The sequence below is a fragment of the Pristis pectinata genome, chromosome 28, assembly GCF_009764475.1.
Source record: "Pristis pectinata isolate sPriPec2 chromosome 28, sPriPec2.1.pri, whole genome shotgun sequence".
Lineage (NCBI taxonomy): Eukaryota > Metazoa > Chordata > Chondrichthyes > Rhinopristiformes > Pristidae > Pristis > Pristis pectinata.
Window position 1 is genome coordinate 2,484,847 of NC_067432.1, and position 24,004 is coordinate 2,508,850.

General features: G+C 42.9%; 1 protein-coding gene across 1 annotated transcript in view; it reads left to right on the forward strand.

Annotated features, from left to right (window-relative positions):
* The first annotated feature begins 8,125 nt into the window (after positions 1–8,125).
* The window catches only part of ctsh (cathepsin H), a 33,485-nt gene continuing 17,606 nt past the window's right edge, over positions 8,126–24,004 (forward strand). The window contains exons 1-5 of the mRNA XM_052040444.1: positions 8,126–8,408; positions 14,748–14,779; positions 19,836–19,941; positions 20,906–20,976; positions 23,007–23,111. Coding sequence (XP_051896404.1) covers positions 8,330–8,408; positions 14,748–14,779; positions 19,836–19,941; positions 20,906–20,976; positions 23,007–23,111 — 393 coding nt within the window. The 5' untranslated portion in view covers positions 8,126–8,329. The remainder of the gene's footprint in view (positions 8,409–14,747; positions 14,780–19,835; positions 19,942–20,905; positions 20,977–23,006; positions 23,112–24,004) is intronic.

Below are 24,004 nucleotides of genomic sequence, written 5' to 3' on the forward strand. Positions count from 1 at the left end.
TCACCACCCTCTCTACCTGTGTCACCATTTTCAGGGAACTTTGTACTTCTCAACAATACTCCCCAGGGCCCAGTTATTCACAGTGTGTGTCCTGCTCTGGTTTAACCTTCTAAACCAGCCTACCAGGCAGGGCCTTGCTAAAGTACATGTAGACAACGTCTACCATCCTGCCCCCTCAATCCTCTTGGTCAATTGTTCAAAAAACTCAAATTTGTGAAACATGATTTGCCATACACAAAGCCACGCTGACTATCTCTAACATTCCTTACCTTTCCATATGCAAATTAATCCTGTCTCTCAGAATCTCCTCCAACAACTTTCCCATCACTGACGTTAGCCTCATTGGTCTGTAGAGAAACAAAGGACTGCAGATGCTGAAATCTAGATGAAAAATACTATGTTGCCGTTAGGCTGCAAGGTTCCAAGATGGAAAATGAGGTGCTGTTCTTCCAGGTTGTGCTTGGAATTCTCCTGGCAGTGGAGGAGGCCGAGGATTGACTTTGTAGAAGATGTCGGTGGATAAGGGATCTCCTGAGATGGAGATGGAAAGATCGAGGAAGGAGAGAGAGGCGTCAGAGATAGTCCAAGTAAATTGCAGAGCAGGGTGAAAATTAGCATCTTCTACAAACCCACGGACGCCTTCCATTACAGCTCCTCCCACCCTGTCTCTTGCAAGGACGCGATCCCTTTTTCTCAATTTCTCCGCTTCCGCCGCATCTACTCCCATGATGACGCTTTCCACTTCAGAACATCCGAGATGTCCAACTTCTTTTCTAACTGGGGCTTCCCTCTGACTGTGGTCGAGAGAGCTCGCACCCGTATCTGCCATTTCCCGCACCTCCGCTCTCACCCCCACCCCTCCCAGACCCAACAGGGATAGGGTCCCCCTTGTCCTCACATTTCATCCCACCAGCCTACGTATCCAACACATCATTCTCCACCATTTCTGCCATCTCCAACGGGACCCCACCACCAAGCATATCTTCCCCTCCCCACCGCTTTCTGCCTTTCATAGGGACCACTCTCTCTGCAACTCCCTAGTTCACTCCATTCCCCCCCCCCTGCCCCCCACCCATCCTGCTCCCACCCCGGGGACTTTCCACTGCCCCCGCCATAGGTGCAACACCTGCTCCTACACCACCCCCATCACCTCCATCCGGGGACCCAAACAGTCCTTTCAGGTGAGGCAGAGATTCACCTGCACCTCTCTTAATATCATCTACTGCATTCAATGCTCCAAGTGTGGCCTCCTTGTCATTGGTGACACCAAACGCAGACTAGGTGACCGTTTCCCAGAACATCTGCGCTCTGTCCGTAACCGCGATCTGCATCTCCCTGTTGCCAGTCACTTCAACTTCCCCTCCCACACTATCACTGATATGTCAGTCCTCGGCTTCCTCTGCTGCCAGGAGAATTCCAAATGCAAACTAGAGGAACAGCACCTCATTTTCTGTCTTGGAACCTTGCAGCCTAATGGCATAAACATTGAATTCTCCCACTTTAAGTAACCACCAACACCCCCCCCCCCCCCGCCCCCACCACGCTTCTTCTCTTCTTCCTAGCCTCTCTCTCTCTCTTCTTTTCCCTCTCTCTCCTTACCTGTGACCCATCCCCTGGTGGATCTGCTCTCCCCTCCTCCCCCGCACCTGTCCATCACTGTCTCTTACCTGCATCTACCTATCACCACCCTGTGCCCACCCTGCCTCCCCTCTTTTGCCCACCTATCACTGCTCTGCTTTTCCCTCCTGTATATCGGGCTTCCCCTTTTCCTATCTTCAGTCCTGAAGAAGGTTCCTGACCTGAAATGTTGACCACCTGCTTTTCTCCACGGATGCTGCCTGGTCTGCTGAATTTCTCCAACATCATAGTGTTTTTCACTGGCCTGTAGTTTCCTGCCTTGTCTTTGCAGGCCTTCTTAAATAAAGACACAATGTTAGCCACTCTCCAGTCTTCTAGCACCTCACCTGTGGCTAACGAAGACACAAAAATCTCCAGCAATTTCCTCCCTTGCTTCCCACAGCATCCTAGGATACAATTGTAAGGCTCCAGGGATTTATGCGCCTTTATGTGCTTCAAGGCTGCCAACATGATATGTTTCAGGATGTCACTGTACTGTTCCCTGAACTGATTAGCTTCCATGACCATCTCTACAGTGAATACAGACGAGAATTATTCATCTAAGACCTTGCCCATCTCCTGTGACTCCACACATAGACGATGGATTGATCCTTAAGGGGGCCTTAGTTACCCTTCTGCTCTTGATCTAGCTACAGAATCTTTTCAGATTCTCCTTTACCTTATCTGCCAGAGATATCTCATGTCTCCATTTTGCTCTCCGAACTTGATTCTTGAGTGTACTCCTACATCCTTTACACTCCTCAAGGGATTCACTTGATCTCAGCTGCCCAGGTCTAAAACATCTCCTTTTGTTTCCCTGATCAGAGCCTCAATAACCCTTGTTAACCAGGGTTCCCTAATCCTGCCCGCCTTGCCCTTCACTCTAACAGGAACATGTTGAGCCTGAACTCTCCTTTTTGTAAACCTCCCACTTGCCAGATGTCCTAGTGACCTTTGCAAATTCATGTTTGATGCCATTAAAATTAGCCTTGCCCCAATATAAGAGTTTAACTTGTGGACCAGGCTTATCTTCCTCTACTTTAAACTAATAGAATTATGGTCACGTCCCACAGTTCTCCCCCACAGACACATCAGCCACTTGTCCAGCCTCATTTCCCAAAAGGAGGTCGTGTGTAGCCCTTCCTCTGGTATGCCCATCTACATATTGCTGCAGAAAACTTTCCTGGACACACTTAACAAATTCTGCCCCATCTAATCTCTTAACTAATCTCTGGCAGCCCCAGTCAATATTAGGGACACTAAAATCATTACTATTACAACTCTATTATTCCTCCACCTTTCTGCCATATTCCTACATATTTGCTCTCCTAATTCCTGCTAATAGTTGGCAGCCCTATAGAATACTATTATGCTGATCACCCCCTCTTATTTCTAAGTTCCATCCATATTGTCCCACAGGAAATTCCCCCAGAATATCCTCTCTAAGTATTCATGATGTTCTCCCTAATCAAAACCACAGCTTCATCTCCTCTCATACCTCCACCTCTGTCACGTCACAGCATCTGTACCCCGGAACATTGAGCTGCCAGTCCTGCCCCTCCCTCAACCATGTTTCTGTAATAACTATTTAATCACAGTCCCATGTGCCAATCCATGCTGAGTTCATTTGTTTTGTCAGGCTTCTTGCATTAAAATAAATGCAGTTATGCTTATCCGAGCTTCCTTGCTCCCCGTCCTGCCTACTGGACTTGCTCATTTTTGCTCTTTCAGTTTTCCCATCTGCTATACTTCTGCTTTGGGTTCCACCCTCCTGCCAGACTAGTTTAAACCCATCTGAGGTGATTAGTTTGCCTTAATATCTTTCTTTCTTGTTCCCACCAAACACAAATGTCAATTAAAGGCATTACTTTTGTATCCAAATAATTAACCCATCCCAGTAAATTCGATGGACAATTGTCAGTAGAATCATAAACGGTTTACCAGATGTGACCAGGGCAGACAGGAGAATAAGAATCATTTCACATTTGCTCAAGCTGCAGTGTCTGTGAGTGTCAGTGACTGCTCTGTCTGTTGGATGATATTTACCATACCAAAATCCACTTTCTAACTGTGGTTCTGGCTGGAGGGGCTGACTGCCTCCTCCTGCTCCTAGGTTCCTGGCTTTATTATGAGTAGGAAAACTAGTTGATACTCCATAAAGATGTGGCATCCTGCTTTAGCACCTCTATCACAGATAGCAGCTCAGGGGCAACAGCTTCAGGATTGCTTCCATCATTACCAAAGCATGTTGAGATGAGGCTGTGGGACGATGATTGTTTGTGTGACCATTACCTTTATGGAGCCATGCAGTTTTGGATCCTTTCCCATATTCCCATAATTGGCAGCCCTTGTAAAAGCAGCTAAGAAATTCCACCTCCAAAATCTTTTGATACCAGTGCATTAAATAATGCGGTGTGACTCGAGGAAAAGGTTTGTGCAAATTATTACTTTCCTCAGATGCATTTAGAGAGGCACCAGTCAGCAGCTGTCCAAACTCTGCAGAACGTTTTGCATTTGTTGCCTCTTTGAACATTATCTTGCCTGGACAGACAGGTCTGTCACTGAAGCCACGGAGGATACAAGTGAGGAGAGGTGGTGTTTCATGCAGCATCAGTATGCTCCTGTACGTCAGTAGAATTCCTGGCTTAATAATATAACAAACTGCAATATTGCATTCTGTCTCTATGGACCTGTCCCTTGCTTCAACGTATAAGGAACCACAATTTTCTGTTGTTATGGCAACAGATAATTCTGCCTTGCACATGGGCTTTACAGATAACAGTCAGCAATGATTGATTTTAAGATAAATGACATTGCAAACAGCAAACTTATCACAGGGTGAGTAATACCTGAGTGCCCACTTCTCTTAAATTCCCCTCTGGTTATGACTGTGAGATATTTTCAATAGGCAAAATCCTTTGACAACTCAATCACATATATTCCTTTTAAAAACATTTCCAAAGTAATACAGTTTTGTAATAGTACAAGTAGAATGCGAAGTCCACGTCAGCTTTTAATCCTTAAAAACATCATCTATGTGATCCCTTTTAAGGCTTGGTTCTCAAGTGTTCTCCCCAACCCTACTACTTTCATTAATATATTTGAATCCTGCACTCTGCACCACCAGCCATTGACCTAAACCCTTTAGGCTTTTAATGCTCCAGCATATCACTTTCAACTTTCTCACATACTCCATTGCCTTGTGTGTCCTTCTGGAGTTAATCTTCTCCTGCCGTTATCTCTCAGTCCTCACCCACCACTCCTCCAGTTTCAGGTCACTGCTCTGCCTCATCAGCAGAAGTTCTGATCAGCCATGGTCTAATTTATTGACAGAAGAGCCCTGAGAGGCTGAATCCTGTGTTCCTGAATACCCGAAAAAGTGAAAAATATGTACTGTTACTTTATAAAAATAGTAAGCTGCTCTGACTTTTTTTATGTAGGAAGATGTATCAGCACCATATAGGCGGAGGATGTCGAGCAGAAAGATTGGAGATGTGGGATTTGGGAGAGAGTGATGTGGTACCTTTGCCAGCATAGATGAAGCGAGGTTTGTTAAAAAAAAGGGTGTGAAGCAAAGAAAGGTGGCAAATTGGAACTAGTGGCATTCAGCTGCTTAGTCCAGGACTCTGGTGCACACACAGTCAAATGTCCACACTGGCGAGTGACTGACAGACTCAGAAGGCTGAACCATCACTGGACTCCCTGTGCAATCTTCCTGAGATTATTGCAGGAATTGCCTTTAGGATCTTGTGCCAGGTTTGACCTGGTGAAGAATCTGAGACCCCATTACCTTCAATGGGGATTGTTGGGCGCAGAATTATGACATAATTTAAAAAAAGACCACTTTAAATTATTTCACTTTATTTCCAAAGATTTTAGGTGCTTTAGTTATGCTTTGTACATTTTCAAAATATGTATTTTTTTTTCAGCTTTAATTGTTTGAAACCAGTTTTGAATATCAGAGAGAATGAAGAACTACACTAAACCACATACTGCTCTTACAGCGAGCAAAGTCTGGTGGGTGGGACACTGCATGTGTTGTCAGCCCTCCAAAGGATTTCAGGGGTGGGCTGATGGGCAGTAAAGGTCCTGCTGCTCTCAGACAACATGCCTGGAACAGAACGTGGAGATCAGGATGAGGTTTATAACTTGTGCAAGCCCTGATGGATGAATGGGTATTTACTGAGCTTGGAACGTTATTTACTCTTGGGGAAGGGAGCCTTGTGATTTCAATTTGTGATGCCAAGTGATGCAACTAAAATGAGTTGTGGTTTGCTGACTGTCATACAATATCACTCCAAACAATCTTCAGCAAATGTATCACATACTAAGAAAAGATATTTAGTGAAGATAAATACTAGAATTCTCCATCACATATAGTGCAACACACAAAGGAGCTGGAGGAACTCAATGGGTCAGGCAGCATCTATGGAGGGAATTGGACATTCGACATTTCGGGTCAAAACCCTTCATCAGGACTGGAAAGAAAGAGGCAAGACAGCCAGTTCAAAAAGGTGGGGGGAAGTGGTAGAGCAGGAGCTGGCAGGGATTAGGTGGATCCAGGTGAGGGGGTAGGTGATAGGAAAGTGGGAATGAAGTGAGAAGCTGAAAGGTGATAGTTCCTCCAGCTTTTTGTCTGTTGCTCCAGATTTTCAGCATCTGCAGCCTCTTGTGTCTCCGTCACATATAGTTTTGCTTTAGTATTTTATTCATGAAAATAACACAAATATAATAAAAATGTATCCTGAACTATTATAAAGTCTGTTAGCATTTGAGTGGCAGATATGAAACATTAAAGGACTCATCAGGTTATTGTAAATATTCTGCTAAGTATGATATCCAAAAGCAAAAAAAACTACAGATGCTGGAAATCTGAAAAAGAAAATGCTGAAAATACTCAGCAGGTCAGGCAGTATCTGTGGGGAGAGAAACAGAATTAATGTTTCAGGTCAACTGCAGGATTCTGCATTTCACAGTTCCAGCATCATCTGTTTGTGTGTGTTTTGTCTTCTCCCTTGTCCTCACTTGCCCTCCTCTATTGATATCCCCTCCACAAAAGCCTTTACAAGCCCGTCTTGGATGGCACAATCTGCATTTGTATCACCTGGACATTCTTGGTCTCCACCCTGTCCGTTCTCTCCATTCTCTCCCTTTCTCTGTATTTTAGAACACTGTTGACAAAATATCTTTCACTCTCAGAGTGACATAAAGAGTGAACACAAGAAGATAGGATTCGGATTAGGCCATCTGGTCCCTCAAACTTGCCCTGCCATTCGATATAATCATTGTATAATTCTGAGAATATGGTATTTGCACCTTCTTATGTTCCCACCTCTTTGACAATCCTCTTGCTTCTGTAGAGCCAAAAAAGATTTTAGAAAAAACATGCATGTCCCTTATGTTCTTTGAAGATCTTCTACCAAGGTGTTTCCATGCTGTATTACTTAATGACTCAAGTAATACAGCATGGAAACAGGCCCTTCAGCCCAACTTGTCTATGCCGACCAAGATGCCCACCTAAGCTAGCCCCATTTGCCCATCCTGATTGAAAGTTCACAGACCTGAAATGTTAATCCTGTTTCTCTCTCCAAAGTTACTGCCTTACTAGTTGATATCTTGTGACATGGTGACAACACTTTAAGTCTGAATACTTCTGTGACTTTGTTGAAGTCTACCCATTTTGTATCAATAAACATGTCCTGGTTACCTGTTGACAAAATATCTTTCACTCTCAGAGTGACATAAAGAGTGAACACAAGAAAATAGGATTCGGATTAGGCCATCTGGTCCCTCAAACTTGCCCTGCCATTCGATATAATCATTGTATAATTCTGAGAATATGGTATTTGCACCTTCTTATGTTCCCACCTCTTTGACAATCCTCTTGCTTCTGTAGAGCCAAAAAAGATTTTAGAAAAAACATGCATGTCCCTTATGTTCTTTGAAGATCTTCTACCAAGGTGTTTGCACATACTGATACAAACCATTTTGTTTCAATTCACCTCTCATCTCGAATTTTGATGGGATGCCGAATAAGCATCTGTAGGAAGAAAGGAACTGCGGGGAATGCTGACGGGGAAGTGCGAGGGGCTCGGTATGTTGCATAAACACTGATCAGTTGGACTACATGGGCTGTGAAACTAACCTTCTTTAAAAATTTTGAATCATTTATTCAATTGGGTCGTGAGAATTTTAGCCGTCTGTTTTGGTGCTTTGTACAGTGGTTACTGTCAAGTTGTATATAGCACCGCCCTACATACTTTTCCGGTAAATGACATGGTTAAAGGTGATTTATTTTGCAATAGAAAGCAAATTATCATTGAGCAATACATCCTTCAGACCACATGATGGCACTAATCTCAATCTTGGTACCGCACTAATTCAAAACACATACAATTTGCAACTTTATCTCTTTCTCAGCACAACCCCAGGGTTGTAAAATCCTCCAGTTACATCATGTTTTCTTTAACTTGTTTCACAACCTCCTCCCACCTTTTCACTGACAACCACCAATTAGAAGTAGAACAATTCCAAGACTCCATCATTTTGTTCACAGCTCAGCAGCAGTCAATGCAGTGACTTCTTTCTCCGGATTCACATTTGACTGCTGTTTGGCAGCTGCCGCACAGTAAGAGGAAGTGCAACCAGCAGGGTTCGGCAGAGGGAGGGGAATACCAGTCCCAGTTCTGCTTAGTCAAGGAAACCATTGAAAATGGAAAAGTCAGGGGCGCTTATCCCGATACTCCTGGTTTTCCATTCTGTCTGCAGCCTGCCCGAGTATTCTTTTAAAGGTAAGAAATTTCTTTGGAAGCTCAGAGACAAGAATGCGATTTGTTTATTCCAGAGCCTCTGGGAAGCCGGCACGACTTTTCTGGTAAATGCAGCTGGAGCTTTTGTGTAGAGAGAGCTCATTGTGCAGACATTTGTGTTGTGAGAGGTTTTGATTGGGAAAACTCTTTAACACTGCAAGTCATGGTTTAGAAATCACAGTCTGAGAGCGTAGTGCAAACAGGAATTTTCAAGAAGGGAAGTAGATGTGCATCTGAAAAGGAAATACTTGCGGAGCTGAAGGGGGAGGGGGGTGGTGTAGAGCAGATGAGTATGATTAAATGGAAAGCGCTTTCAAAATGCCGGGGCCGGCACAATGTGCCGAATTACCCCCTCTTCTCACGATTTTAAACTCAAACTGCTGTATCTGCTCAGATCAGTTGGCATTAACTCAAGGCTCGTAGCCCAAACTTTGTGAGTGTTACTGATGCAAATTCCAACGGCAAAAACAAACTGCTGGAGAACTCAGCAAGTTAAGAAGGAATTGTCGACGTTTCAGGTCGACACCTGCATCAGGACTTCCAACCAGCCTCTCAGATATTTTAAGAGCGTTAATCGCAGGCTTCCTCTCTCGTCTATTTAATCACCCTCTCTTTTGCTAATGTTTCTAATGGCCGTATAGAGGAAAGATTTGCATTCCTATTGCTCTGTTTAAATCCCTTTCAGAATAGGCCAAAGTGCCTTATCACCAAAGAAGTATTTTTAAGGTGTAATCACTTTTTTTTATTGTCAGGGCCTGCGGTTGTTGGAATTCTTGAGAGGAGCACTTTTCATCTGAACCAGAAGGTTCAAATCTCACTTCAGAGACTAGGGCACAAAACCTAGGCTGACGCTGCCAGTTGAAGGTTAATACTTTAAACAGGGTTGTTGCTGGAGTCTCAGGTTAGATGTATTTGAGGTTATGGATGGGCTAAAAATCGATTAAAAGGTCCTGGTCCGTAGCTCCCTGAAAGTGGCCATGTAAGTAGATAGGATGGTAAAGGTTGTGTACGGCATGCTTGCCTTCACTGGTCAGGGCATTGTGTATAAGAGTAAGCAAGTCATGTTGCAGCTGTATAAAACTTTGAGTACTGCACTTGGAGTATTGTGTGCAATTCTGGTTGCTCCATTGCAGGAAGGATGTGGAGGCTTTGAAAAGGGTGCAGAAGAGGTTCACCACGATGAGGGTATCCTGATGGGCTGAAGGGCCTGTTCCTGTGCTGTACTGTTCTATGCTCTAGCTGCACTTAAAGTGGATGAACAACCTGCTCCAGGTGGAATGCATCCTATATTGCTGAGGGCAGTGGGGAGGAAGATGCAGAGGCTTTAACCTTGGTCTTCCAATCACACAGATTCAGGGGTGGTGTGAGTGGACTGGAAAATTACAAATATTAGTGTAGGGATAAAGCCAGACACTACAGACCAATTAGTTTAAGACTGATAGTGGATAAAGTTTCAGAAACAATGATTAGGGATAGAATTACCAGACATATGGACAAGTCATAGTCTTACAACACGGATTCAAGCCCTTCGGTGCATTGAGTCCATTGCCAACCTTCAAACATTGAATTATATGAACAGTATTTGATTCTCCCCACATTCCAATCAACACCTTGGGAATTTAGGCAATTTACAGTGACCAATCAAACTACCAATCTGCTCATCTTTGTGATAAGGCGGGAAAATGGACCACTCGGGAACTGTGCAAACTCCACACGGACAACACTGAAGGCAGGATTGAGCCCTGGTCATGCAAGCAGTGAGGCAGCTGCTCTACTAGCTGTGCCACTGTGCTGCCTTTGAGTGATGATTAGAAAAAGCCAGCTTGGTGTATTGAAGGCAAATCATGTCTAACTTAACAGAGTGTTCTGATGAAATAACAGGTTGATGAGAAAAATGCAGTTGATGTTTGGTGTATGTGGGCTTCTAAGAAAGCATTTGATAAAGTGCCGTGTAATAAGCTTGCCACCGAGCGTTAAGGCCTTGGAATAAAAGGGGCTGAACAAAGCAAGGTTAGAAAATTAGCAAAGTCGCAAGAAGCAGAAGTAGCCAGTTGTTTTATTCGACTAGAAGGAAGTGTACAGAGAATTCTCCCAGGATTACATGCTAAAACTACTGCTTTTCTTAAAGTAGATTAATGACTTGGGTGCTCAAAGCATGAAAGTTTGCACATTCATGTTACAGTTGAACAAGTCATTGATTGGACCGCACTCGGCGTATTGTGTGAAGTTCTGCTCACCATGCAATAGGAAGGATGTGATTAAACTAGAGAGGGTGCAGAAAAGGTTCACAGGAAGGTTGTCTGAACTGGAAGGCTTGAGATTAGGGGAGAGAGAGGGTCGGCTGGGACTGGAGAGGAGAAGGCTGAAGGGTGACTGTATTGAGGTTTATAAAATTATGAAGGGCATAGATAGTTGCAGTCTTGTTCCCAGATAAATAAAAATAAAGGGCATAGGTTAAGGTGAGAGGGGAAAGATTTAGAGGGGATCTGAGGGGCAAGTTTAGGAGAATGGGCAAGGAGATGGCGGATGAGATTCAATGTTGAGAAATGTGCCGTTGTACACTTTGGAAGCAGAAATAAGCGGGCAGATTATTATCTAGAAGGAGAGAAAATTCAAAGTACGGAAGTACAAAGGGACTGGGGGGTACTCGTGCAGGATACCTTAAAGGTTAACCACCAGGTCGGATTGGTGGTAAAGAAAGCGAATGCTATGTTGGCATTCATTTCGAGAGGTATAGCGTATAAAAGTAAGGAAGTGTTGATGAGGCTCTACGGGGCACTAGTGAGGCCTCATCTGGAATATTGTGTGCAGTTTTGGGCCCCACATCTTAGGAAGGATGTGCTGACGTTGGAGAGGGTTCAGAGGAGATTTATGAGGATGATTCCAGGAATGAAAGGGCTTATGTATGAGGAGCGTTTGTCAGCTCTTGGACTGTACTCACTGGAGTACAGAAGAATGAGAGGGGACGTCATAACGACATTTAAAATGTTGATAGGAAAGGACAGAGTAGATGTGGCTAGGCTGTTTCCCTTGGTGGGTGAGTCCAGGACCAGAGGGCACAATCTTAGAATTAGAGGGTACAGTTTCAAAACAGAGATGAGGAGAAATTTCTTTAGCCAGAGGGTGGTGAATTTGTGGAACTCCTTGCCACGTACAGCAGTGGAGGCCAGATCAGTGGGGGCGTTCAAGGAGGAGATAGATAGATATCTAAATAGTCAGGGTATCAAGGGATATGGGGATAAGGCCGGAAATTGGGATTAGAGTAGTTTTTGTTTGTTTTTGTTCCCCCCCCCCCCATTCCCCATTTCTCATTTCTTTTTTCCCTTTTCCTTGCAGCAGACTCGATGGGCCGAATGGCCTGCTTCTGCTCCCTTGTCTTGTGATCTTGTGAATTTTTTCACACAGAAGGTGGTGGGTATATGGAACGAGGAGGTGGTGGAGGCGGGCCCAATTACAGTATTTAAAAGAGATTCGGATGTGGATAGGAAAGATATAGAGGGATATGGGGTCAAATGCAAAGAAATGAGTGTAGATGGGCAATTGGTCAGCATAAATGAGTTGGCCGAAGGACACATTTCCGTGCTGTGTGACACAACGTATGGAGGCACGAGGAGCTGTGCAAAGGATAGCAACAGACCTCAAGGAGATATAGTCAGACTTAGGGAATGGGCAGACGGGCAGCAAGTGAAACTTAATACTGAGAAATGCAAAGTCTTGTATTTTGGTTGGAAAAAAAAGAGGACAGGCCATATTATTCAGAGGGCATAATTCTGAAAGGGGTATAAGAACTGGGAGTATTTGTACATAGTGTGTTATAAGTGGCAGAGCAGGTTGAGAAAGTGGTTAGACCCATACAGAGTCCTGTGGTCTCTAAATAGAGCAACGGAATGATGAACCTTTTCAAAAACACTGAGCCACAACTTGTGTTCAGTTTTGGGCTCCACAGATCAGGAAAGAGGTGAAGGCTTTAGAGGGGATGCAGAAGAGATTTTCTAAAATGATTCCTGGGGTTGGAGACTTTTGTTATGTGGATGGGCTGTAGAAGCTGGCATTGTTCTCCTTGGAATAGAGGAAATTGGACATGATATTTCAGGGTACGGACAGAGCGGATATGGAGAAACTGTTCCCATTTGGCAGAGGGATTAAGAACCAGGGATAAAGCTGAGGGCAAAAGAGTCAAAAGTGACATGTTTTTTCTTTTTAACTGCCGTATGTGGTTCGGGCCTGGAATGCACTACCAGGGAGTGGAGGATGCAGTTCAACCGTAGCATTCTAAATTGAGCTGGATCAATAGGCTGGATGTTTCCCCTGGCTGGGACATTCAAACCAAGGCTTGCAATCTCAGGAAACAATGAGGTGTTCAGATAAGGAGCAATTTCTTTACCCAGTGGTGAACCTGTGCAATTTTCTACTACAGAAGGTGGTGGAGGCCAAGTTGCTGAATATATTCAACAAGTAGGTAGATAACTTTTGTCTCAAAATCTATCAGGGGATATGGTGGGAGCAAGGGAACGTGGTAGTGAGGTAGAGGATTAGCCACAATCGTATTGGATGGTGGAGCAGACTCGAATGGCCTGTTCCTGGTCTTATTTTTCTATGTTTCTATGGGCAGTAGCTGAAAGTGGAGAATTTGCGGAGGTGTGGAGGAGGATGATGATGATGAGGATGATGATGATGATGAGGAGGAGGAGGGAGTGGGACTATCTGGATTGTTCTTGCATACAGCCACTACAGGCCTGATGGATCAAATGGCTTCTTTCATAATCTAGGCAGTTGGTAGTTTGTGCCTGGTGTTAAACATCCATGCGATTACCGAAGGTTCCAAATAAAACAGTCAATAACTGTCAGTCACTGCTGTTAACCTGTGTCAGCTGAGGCACCATTACAGAGACAAGAGTTAGCCTTTTGAGTTGGGTAGAATATGACCAGACCATGTTGTGAAGGACTCGTGGTCCAATAGCCTCCACTTATACCTAGTTCCATACATTTGTAGTGGCCTCTTTGGACAGTACTATTGTTATGAGCCAGTTTGCTACTTGGCGAATGTCCCTTTAAGGCACCTGGACAGTAGTGTAGTTGTGTGTGTGTGTGGTGTTATCTGACAACTGCAAGACTATATCTGGAGTGTACTGGCTGTGGCATAGAGAGACAGAGAGAGACTGACTGCCGGTCTCTGTATCTACAGATGAAGAACAATAGCTGTCACTATACAATCCATGTATGGATCTTTGGAGCAATCTGTGGTGTCCACTTTGTCATTAACCTGTACTGGAAAGCAGGTATATCTGTGGGCGGCCACGTATTGAATGTCCTCAGTGTGGCAGACACTTCAGAACAAAGCAATGGAGATCTTCCGTGATTGAGGTGTCGTATGGGTTCTATTGTGGAACTTGTGGATTTCGTAAATTTTCTCTGCGTTCTTTCTACAATCTACTGTGGTTTTCAGAAGTTTTTGCTCACCTTTCTACCTTATGACTTGCTGAACTGAACTTTGAGAACTATTCCTAGACTTGGGGTTTGGGAATTTGCCACACACACTTCGAGTTTATATTTTTGGGGTCAATGTTTAATATCTAACATTTTTATTTCTCTGATTATTACAAGTGGCTATTAATAAATAGATTCTAACACTTATACATGGCTTGTTGTGTTTCTGTTGTTGCTGGTAGGTAACACTTCATGATGTTATAAATTGGGATGGGACGGAAAGGTTTGGAGGGATATTGGCCAAATGCAGGAAAATATGACTAGCTTAGGTGGGCACCTTGGTCGCCATGGACGAGTTGGGCCGAAGGGCCTGTTTCCATGCTGTATAACTCTGATTCTCTATAGCTCTAAATTTTTATTTTTTATTAATTCATTCATGGGGTGTGAAAATCATGAGCAAAGCTAACATTTACTGGCCAAACAAGTTGTCCTTGAAATGAGTGGTGAGTTGGACCTTTCAGAGAGGTAAGTGACAACAGCAAGTCTAGAGTCAACAGAAGGGCTTTTGCAATATTCATGGTCACCATCACTGGCTTTTTAATTCCAGAGTATTTAATTAACTCAATTTAAATCCATTCGGAAGTCTTGTTGGGACATGAACTTGTGCTTCTGAGTCATTAGTCCAGGGTTCGAGTGCAATGATCTTATTGTGACAATGGGGATGGTATTGACTGGGATAAGCTGATCATGATTAGGGAAGAACTAAAAAGAATGGGATTTTATTGATGTAAACAGTATATGTACCATAGTGAGTGTCAGCAATCTTAGTAATGGTCAGAACACAATGATTCAAATGCCTTCACAAGAGATAATTTTCTTTGTTTTGTTTTACAGAAATAAATTCTTTCAAGGAATGGATGATGATGGTAATTATTTGTGCTGGGTTGTTTTTGCCAGATCTTTTCTATCTTTCCCTCAGCATCAGACACGCGTGCCCTATTGCTGTTCATATTTTATAGCTTGCTCCCTCTACTCGCAGCTGATTCTGAGTCAGAGTTTTTACTGCAGTGGGCCGCTCATGTGACCCTGAGCCTAGGCAAGATCCCTCTGTCATGTTTCAAGGAAAGACCACACGTGGGAATCAGACATTTAAAAAGGAAGGGGATTTCTCAGAATGGGAACAGGAAAGCAGGAATGTAGAATTCTTTTCTTGATTCCTCTTCTGCTGGGCAGGATTGAGGGGACTTTCCATCAGAAAAAATTAGATGGTTCCTTTGTCATGTGAAGACTGGAAATAGACAAAGCAACTAAAGGAACTCAGTGGATTCAAGTACTCTTCTTGATGGTTAATCCTTTTCCTGAAGGAATTAAAAATGAAGCCTATCTTACTGCTCTCTGTTAAGGTGGATGTTAAATATTCCATAGCCACTTTTGGAAGAGCAGGGGAGTTCTCAATGTCCTGGGCATTACTCCTCCTTCAAACAACTCCTCCAACAACAAAACAAAATAGATTATTGTATCATGGATCTTGCTGTGCACACAGTAACTCCCATATCTGCCATCTTGGGACAATAAATGCTTTCCTTGCCAGTGACAACTATATGAATAAAAAAGACAAACTACTAAAGTATGTTTTTAGAAGTGGTGATAAACAAATGGAAATGTTTTATTTCTCTATACAGATCACCGCTGACCACCTCGTGTTCCTCCAATACCTCCAGTCTCTACCCACTTGCATTCTACTCCTATTCTTCCCTGCTTTGATGTGGTTATTATGAGACCTGAACAATATCAGTTTTAGCCCAAGGGTGGCAAAGGCACAGCAATTAGTGCTGCTACCTCACAGCTTCAGGGATCTGCGTTTGATCCTGACCTTTGGGTGTTGTCTTGTGACATTTGCATGTTCTCCCTGTGACTGTGCAGGTTTTCTCTGGGTATTTGGGACTGTCCCACACCCCAAGGATGAACTGGGAGGTTAAATAGCTGCTGTAAATTATTCCTTAGTGTAGATGAGTGGCAAAAGAATCAAAGGGGAGTTTGATGAGCATGTGAGAGTGAATAAGTTGCAGGGGTACAGGAGAATCCGGGGGGGGGGGGGTAGGAAATAAGAGAGCAATTAGTATGCTGGGTGTGGCATGGACGATGGGCTGAATGGCCTCCTGTGTTGTAATAAATTGGTAAGTAGCCCATAGCTTCCCCTCGTCAGTTGAATATTTGCACTTTTGAGGCCATCTTTTGGCTTGCATCAGTAACTCCGTCATTGTCTTCAGCTGCCATCTCAAAGTTAGCCTCTGGAAAGTTGTGCTAACCAACCCCAGAACTCCACCTCCTTCTCTACACCCCCTCAACATTGCCCATTTCTGCCATTCTTCTGGTCTGCAATTGAAGACCTGCCTTGTCCAATGCTTTCCTACTGTCAGCTCTCGTATAAACACTCATGGGTTGCAATTCCTGCAAATGCCAACAGTCATCACCTCTGTGGTAAGACATTGTGTAAGACGTCCTCTTGCACATATGTGCAAACTGTCTCTTATCAGTTATGCTTACTACATCGGCTCATGGTGTTGATTAGTAAACCTAGTTTCTTTCAGATCTGCCCTTTGCCTCATCCACCTATCACCTTCTTGCGTCACTTTCTTTCATCCTCCCTCCCCCAACTGCCTACCTCCCCCCTCAACTAGACTCACCCATCACGTGCCAGCTTGTGTCCTCCCCCTCCCTCTTTATTCTGGCTTCTGCCCTCTTCCTTTCCAGTCCTGATGAAGGGTCTCAACCCGAAATGTTGACTGTTTATTTCCCTCCATAGATGCTGCCTGACCTGTGAGTTCCTCCAGCATTTTGTGTGATGTTCAGATCTGTCCACTACCCTACCTGAGTTTTGCAACATTACCAAGATAATTATCTGGTCATTATCACTTCAGTCTTTGGGAACTCACTATCGCCAAAATGGCTGTTGAATGCTCTACATTACAAGACGACTTTAATTCTAAAGTACTTCATTAACTGTCAATCACTTTGAGATATCCTGCGGCAGTGAAACTCTCCACAGATGTGCCTGTTCCTTCCCTTCAGTCCTCCTTGGTCTTGTGCCTTTCCCATACCCTCTCCATTCTCGGAGACCGGGCTTCACTTACATTGCTCTGAGTTTTATTACCAGCACCTGCTGCCTGGCCACTGCTTTCGCAAACTCCTCAGTAGCCGCCTTCTAGTTCAATTATCCATTCTGGTCTCTCCAGGACCCTATCTATCCCCAGGCTCTGTCTATCCTGTCAGTAGATTTGGGTGCATTTTATGTACATTATTAATAGTGAGATAAAACATCATCTGCACCTTGGGAGAAAAAAAACAAACTGAATCCTGTCTAAGAGCAAAGGGAGTTGGGGACATAAGCCAACAATCAAATGTTGCAACTGGAAAGTGCTAAATATAAAATTAGATTTCAAGATGTAGGGGAAAGAAAGTAGGAATATAGAACAAAAGTGAAGGTCCATAATGGAGTGATGCAAGGATGCTGGAATCTGGAGCAACAGACAATCTGCTGGAGGAACTCAGCGGGTCGAGCAGCATCTGTGCGGGGAGAGAAATTGTTGATGTTTCGAGTTGAAACCCTGCATCGGGACTGAGGGGGCAGAGGGGAGATGGCCAATATAAAGAGGTGAGGGGAAGGGGTGAGACAGGAGCCCGAGGTGATTGGTGGATGAAGAGATGTGAAAGATGGTTTTGGTGGGGGGGGGGGGGCAGTTGGAGTTGGGTCTGGAAGTGGATGATGGGTGGAGGCAGATGGAGCAAGATGGGAGGAGAGGAGGGTGAAGGGTTGGAGATGGTTGCTGGAGGGTGATACTGATTGCCTTCCCTCTCCAATCTCAGTCCTGATGCAGAATTTCAACCCAAAACACTGACTGTTCCTTCCCCACCCACCCCCACAAATGCTGCTTGACTCAGTTCCTCCAGCAGATTGTTTGTTGGTACGTTGTAGGCATGAAAACCTACGTAATGACAACAGTGGTGGTGCGGGACAAGACTGTTTGGTAATGGGAAAAGAAATAAGACAGCTCTACAGCAAATATAAATATAAATGGAATATCTGAAACTGTTGAATTTGCTGATCAGTTCAGTAGGCTGTAAAATGTCTAAACAAGAGAAGTTTAATAGCAACACAAGGCCGAGGACAGGGAGGTCAGAGTAGAACTGGGAGAGAAAACTGAAGTTATCAGAAGCTCGGTCACAATTAGGCACGAAAGGGGCTATTCCATAAATTTGCCAGCTCATCTGTGTCTGATTATGAAATGTATCATCGCAAGTTACCAAAGGAATTCTTGATGAATTTCACAGAATGGTGAGCTGGCTTGGCTAAGATTTATTGATGGCTAGATCAGCCGTTATTCCCCATCCTTCACTGACCTTGTACCGAATCTGTGCCATGTCAGAGTTCAGTTTCGAATCAACCACATTGCTTAGACTTATAATGATTAGCCAAGACCTCTGCATTTTAGTCCAGTAACATAAACATTATGTTATTTTTACAAGAACTGCTAACAAAACACTGAGATTTATTTCTAGGACAATAGACGTCAAATGTAGTGAAGTACTATAAAACTTAAGAAGGACACTGGTTAGGCTGCAATTAGACCACCAAGTACACATGGCATAGTGTCGCAGCAGTCTCGCACCTCCACACACCTGGGTTCAAACCTGCCCCTGGGTTTAGTCTATGTGGACTGCCAGGTTCTCCAATTTCCTACCAACTCCCAAAGGTGTGCAGGTAGGTTAACTGGCTGCTGTAAATGGCAGAAAGAATCGAAGAAGATTTGATAGACATTTGAAAGAAAATTAGTTGGAGGGTTATAGGGAAATCAGGAGATGGAGAATGGGTGTGAGGGGATTGCTTTGTGGAGAGCACCACGGACCCAATGGGCTGATGGCCTCTTCTGTTTTGTAGTAAATATAGTTCCATCTCTATTATAGAAAGGAATGGAAGCTGTGGAGAAAGTGCATAAAAGGTTGGAGGAAGGTAGCAGAGCTGAGAAATTATTGCTGTCAGGGAAACAGTGAGCAGATTGGGCTTTGTACCTTTTAGAAGAGGCTTCAAGGTGACCCAGTAGAAGTCTAAAATTAAGAATGGTTAGACAAGGTTGTTAAAGAGAGAATGCTTCCATTTGTTGGAGAACCCAAAACTCAGCTCCATCAATGCAAGATCATTGCTAATAAATACAATGGGACTTCAGAAGAAATTTCTTTACTCAGTGTGATTACTCAGTTGGAACTCACTAACGTGGAACAATTAACATGTATACTTCAAATGCTTTCTAATGGAAACCAGATGAGTACTTGGGAGAAAAGGAATGCTGAAAGGCTCTGGTGAGATGGATTGAATAGAAAATTCCATAGTCTTATAAGCACAAGCACAAACTAATTAGGCCAATTGGCTTGTTTCTCTACTGTATGTTCTATGTAAATCTATATTACATGTGAATGTCCCATTTCTGTATTGAGAGGGAATCAATTTCCAAAGAGTGAAATGATCAATAACTGGACAACAGATTTGAGGTAAATGGCAAAAGATCAGAGGTTGGACGAGGATTTGATTTGTTGCAATCTGGATTGTGCTATGTGAAAGGGCAGTAGAAACAGAGTCAATTGCATACAAAGGGATAGATACTTGAAAAGGAACTGCAGGTCTGTGGGGAGACAGAAGACAGTTGGGGAGTGGGGTTGTTAGTTAAAAAGGCCATTCAAAGTCCTTGGCATGCTGATTGGCTCAATGGACCTCCTTTCTTGATGTAAGTTTCTAAGGTGTAGAAATCTTGCAACCTCTCTTCTAAGACATTCTTAATAGTAACTTAACATGGGGTTTAATGACACATTGTATTTGATTAAGTTTCCTGGGATGTTTTACTGCATTAAAAGTTGATATGTGAATGCAAATGTTTGTTGTTATTGATTCAAGATAATGTTTTACTTGATTCCATTTCTTGTGAGCAGCACAACAAAGACTACAGCTCAGAGGAGTACAGCCATAGGATGCACACCTTCATCCAGAACAAGAGAAAAATTGATGCTCACAACAATGGCAGACATTCCTTTCACAGTGAGTTCACTCAAATATGTTTACAGCTGGATTTCTAGACCATCTCCCTTCAACTTGACAAAGACCTGCATGTCTATCAATGAAAATGTGTCCAGAGCAGAACAAGGGGGCACAACTTTAAAATTAAGTTGAGACTGTTCAGGGAGTTATGACAAGAAGCTCTTCTTCACGCAAAATGGTGGTCATCTCATTCCATCTACCCAAAAAACATGGTTTGAGGGTGGGGGGGGGGGACAAAGGCAAATGAAAATTTCAAACAATGGATTCTTGGGAAACTATGTTAACAGATATATGGCGACAGGGTACAAATTAGTCAAGATATAACTATGGCCGAATGGGTTTGACAAGCAAATCTGACCCTAACTCAAGTTCCTCCACTTCAGGTTCCTAAATACCCTTGACACCATTAAGATAGAGGAACAGCTTCTTTCCCCTCCGCCATCAGATTGCTGAACGGTCCATGAACACTACTTTGTTATTCCTTTTTTTCACATTGTTCGTTCGTTTGTTTGTTTGTAGTAATTTTATGTCTTTACACTGTACTGCTGCCACAAAACAACAAATTTCACAACATATGCCAGTGATAATAAACCTGATTCTGATTCTAAATGGAAAGGAGAGCAAAAAGGTGGAAAGCAAGGTCATGATGTGAACATCAACAGATTAGAAGTAAAAGCTTCTAGTTATTTTCATTTAGAGTTCGATAAAACATTATGGATTGAAGTTGCTTCGTTTAACTATTGTCATGCAATTTATATTCTCAATGTACAACAGCTGAAGGTACTTCACAGACTTGGTAAAACAATGGAGGAAAACAGCGCAGTCGATTATGGTTGTGAAGTAATACATTCACTATAAATGTTGTGCTTTGCAGCATGCAAGTTGACATAATTTACATTGACAGTATTCAACAGAAATGGTATTGCAACGACTAAAGATTGTGTTTTTAATTCCTTTTCTACAGTGGGTCTCAACCAATTTTCTGACATGACCTTCAGTGAGTTTAAGACACTGTACTTGATGAAAGAACCACAGGTACCAGCTTCCTTCAGCTGTCTTTGCTGCTAACTATTTCCCCAAGTTTTATGCTAGCTTTCATGCCTTCAAGCTTTGCTGCCCATTATTGGTGGTTTTCCTTCAAACAGACACCATTGTGAAAGGATGAGGCCAATATAGTAATTGGATGCCCATGGATAAAACACAGAACAAAAGTAATATTTAGGAAGGAACAAACAGATCAATGGGTCTTAATGTGTTTAACCTCATATGGACTTTGTGTCCTATGTTTTCTCATTTAATTCTTACAATTTTGTTTGGTGGGCAGCATTCTCATCTCTGGCTTAGATGATCGTGACTTCACTACATTCTAACTATGTATACACTGCATTGTCAATGGTCCCAATGCCAGCATAATGAAAAGCAGCAGCATTAGAAGTGCCATCATTTGGATATCTTACTCAAACTGGTTTTCCTCTACACATGGCCATAGAAGATGAAACGGCATCATTTCAAAAAAGCTGGGGGATCCTAATGTTGAGAACGTTATTCTCAACATTGTCACATAATTGTTTGTTGTAGTTTGTCAGCATATTGGCTGCTGCCTTCCTTACAAAGTAACTATATTTCAAGACTACTTCATTGGCTGCAAAGCATGAGACATCCCCTTGTGAAAGGTGCTTTGCAAATACTATTTCTCCTCTTGTCGTACAGTTGGTTTTCAATGTTTCATGGCTTATTCCTACACAAACACTCTGCCATCTTATTGTATAGACAATAAGAGTTACTCTTGATTTTTGTTTCCTGTGGACTGATTACTACAGTAGCTTGAGTTGTCCCCATAATAACCAACTAAGCAGGCTATACAAAGCAGGAAGCTTGGCAATTGTATAGTTAATGTCTTCATAATTGTGCTATTGAGGAAATCCTTGTACTTCAGTTTCTAATCACGGTGGAGAAGCCCATTTTAAAACCAGCAGAATTATCTGGAGAACCTAACTGTTGATGATTCAACACATTCCACCATGTGAATCATCCAAGTGCTTTGCTAGAAAGAAAAGTGTAATGCTGGAGGTGTGCTGCATTATCAGAGGTATTGTCTTTCAGATGAAATATTAAACTGTTACTCCACCCATCCTCTCAGTTGCAGACAAAAGATTCCAGAGCACTATTTGCAGCAGGTTCCTATAGAGACAATATTGGTCATTTGATGCTGATGTTGAACTCTCAAAAATACCAGGAACCAACACTTGCAGATGACGTACAGACAAGAAAGTTGGATATACACCTGAAGTGATCTGCCCTGTGGGTACTTCTCGGGGATGGGGGGAAATCTGGGAGGAATCCCCAATGGCAAGATCTTGAACAACAAGAGGGGCTTCCACCTGTAATGTGATCACAAGTCCCACTCACAAGAAAAGTTGGCAGTGGGCTAAGCCATGCCATCTAATTTAGCTTGAATTGTCAAGACTGTCAAATGCTTAAAATGTTGAACATTTCAAAATGTTCCCAAGATATTCAGAAACATTTTAAAACTGTTAACAAAACAAAGGAATTAAAAAGCAGAAGTTAAAATTCTAAAACACTTAAACTTCTGAACATTTTTAAACAAAAAAATCTAAAGTCATTAGATTTTAAAATTAAAAAGATTATATGATTTTATACAAATAGCATTGTGAAAGTCTTTTTATATTATCAAACACATGATGAAGGCTCCTCCATTTCAGACTACTGTGATTCCTCTTAATGTTCTCCAGAGTCAGGGTACTTGGTTCATTTGCATTGCTATGCTGACTTTATAAGGAGTCCAGAGTCGGAGCTGTGGGCTGTCCAGTGACGAATCCCTGAAAATGGCATCAGCCCTTCCATTAGCACATGGGTACAGAAATCCTGAGGTTGCTAACGTTTATCACTGTTGGAAGTTTTGCTGTAAATCTCCCAGAATACAAGAACAAAATACTGCAGCCACATGTAATCTGAAATAAAGAGCTAGGTTCCTGTCTGGTGAATAAAAATCCTCAGACTTCTAAGTTTACTTTTTTTTTAAAAATTGTTTCTTTGTCTAATAGAATTGCTCAGCCACACGAGGGAACCATTACACAAAAGACGGGCCGTTACCTGACTTCATAGATTGGAGAAAGAAAGGAAATTTTGTCACGCCTGTGAAAAATCAGGTAAAGCCGAATGATTCATGATCACTAAATCAGGCACAGAAAGAACAACAATCAAACAAAAAACAAATGCTGGAAAGTTGAAATAGAAACAGAAAATGCTGAAGATACTCCAGTGATCAGATAGCTTGTGTGGCAGGAGAAACAGAAATAATGTACCTTTTTAAATGAGTGCAGAGTAAGGGCAAAGTGTGGAGTGTCTATCAGCATCACGTCATTAGCCAATGAGCTGGATCAGGCCTTGAAGCAGTGTGCACAGAAAGTGGTCTGTTTTACAGCTGCCTATTTCCTCAGCAAACAGCCAGAGTTTACTTGAAAAGAGTGTCCAGCCAAAACTGCAGAAAAGTACCCTATTTTCCCAGCAAACTGCAGTGCTAGGAGGATGGATAAACAATATAAGTGATGGACGTAACGTGCAGTTTCAGCAGGTGAGGTTGATAGAAGAAGTTCTCAAATACCTCCATTCTTACCAGAAATGTAATGAATTTGTGTGGCTTTTATCTGATGTCATTCATCCCCTCAAGCCTGTTGCACCAACTTAAGGCTGATCATAAATAATGGGGTAACTATTGTCCATGAGCAAGTTGAAGTTGAATTTCAAGCATTACGTACCCAAAACATAGACTGAGCTGGTGACCAGAACACGGTGATGAGAACATAGAACTGTACAGTACAGGGACGGGCCGTTTGGCCCACGATGTCTGGCACCATGATGCCATCTGCCTGCATGTGGTCAATATTCCCTCAATTCCCTGCCTGTTCATGTGCCTCTTAAACATTGCTATTGTATCTGCTTCCACCATTTCCCCTGGCAGCACATTCTAGGCACCTACCACTCTGTCTTTTTAAAACAAAAACTTGCCTCTCCAATCTTTTTTTAAACTTTCCCTCTCTCA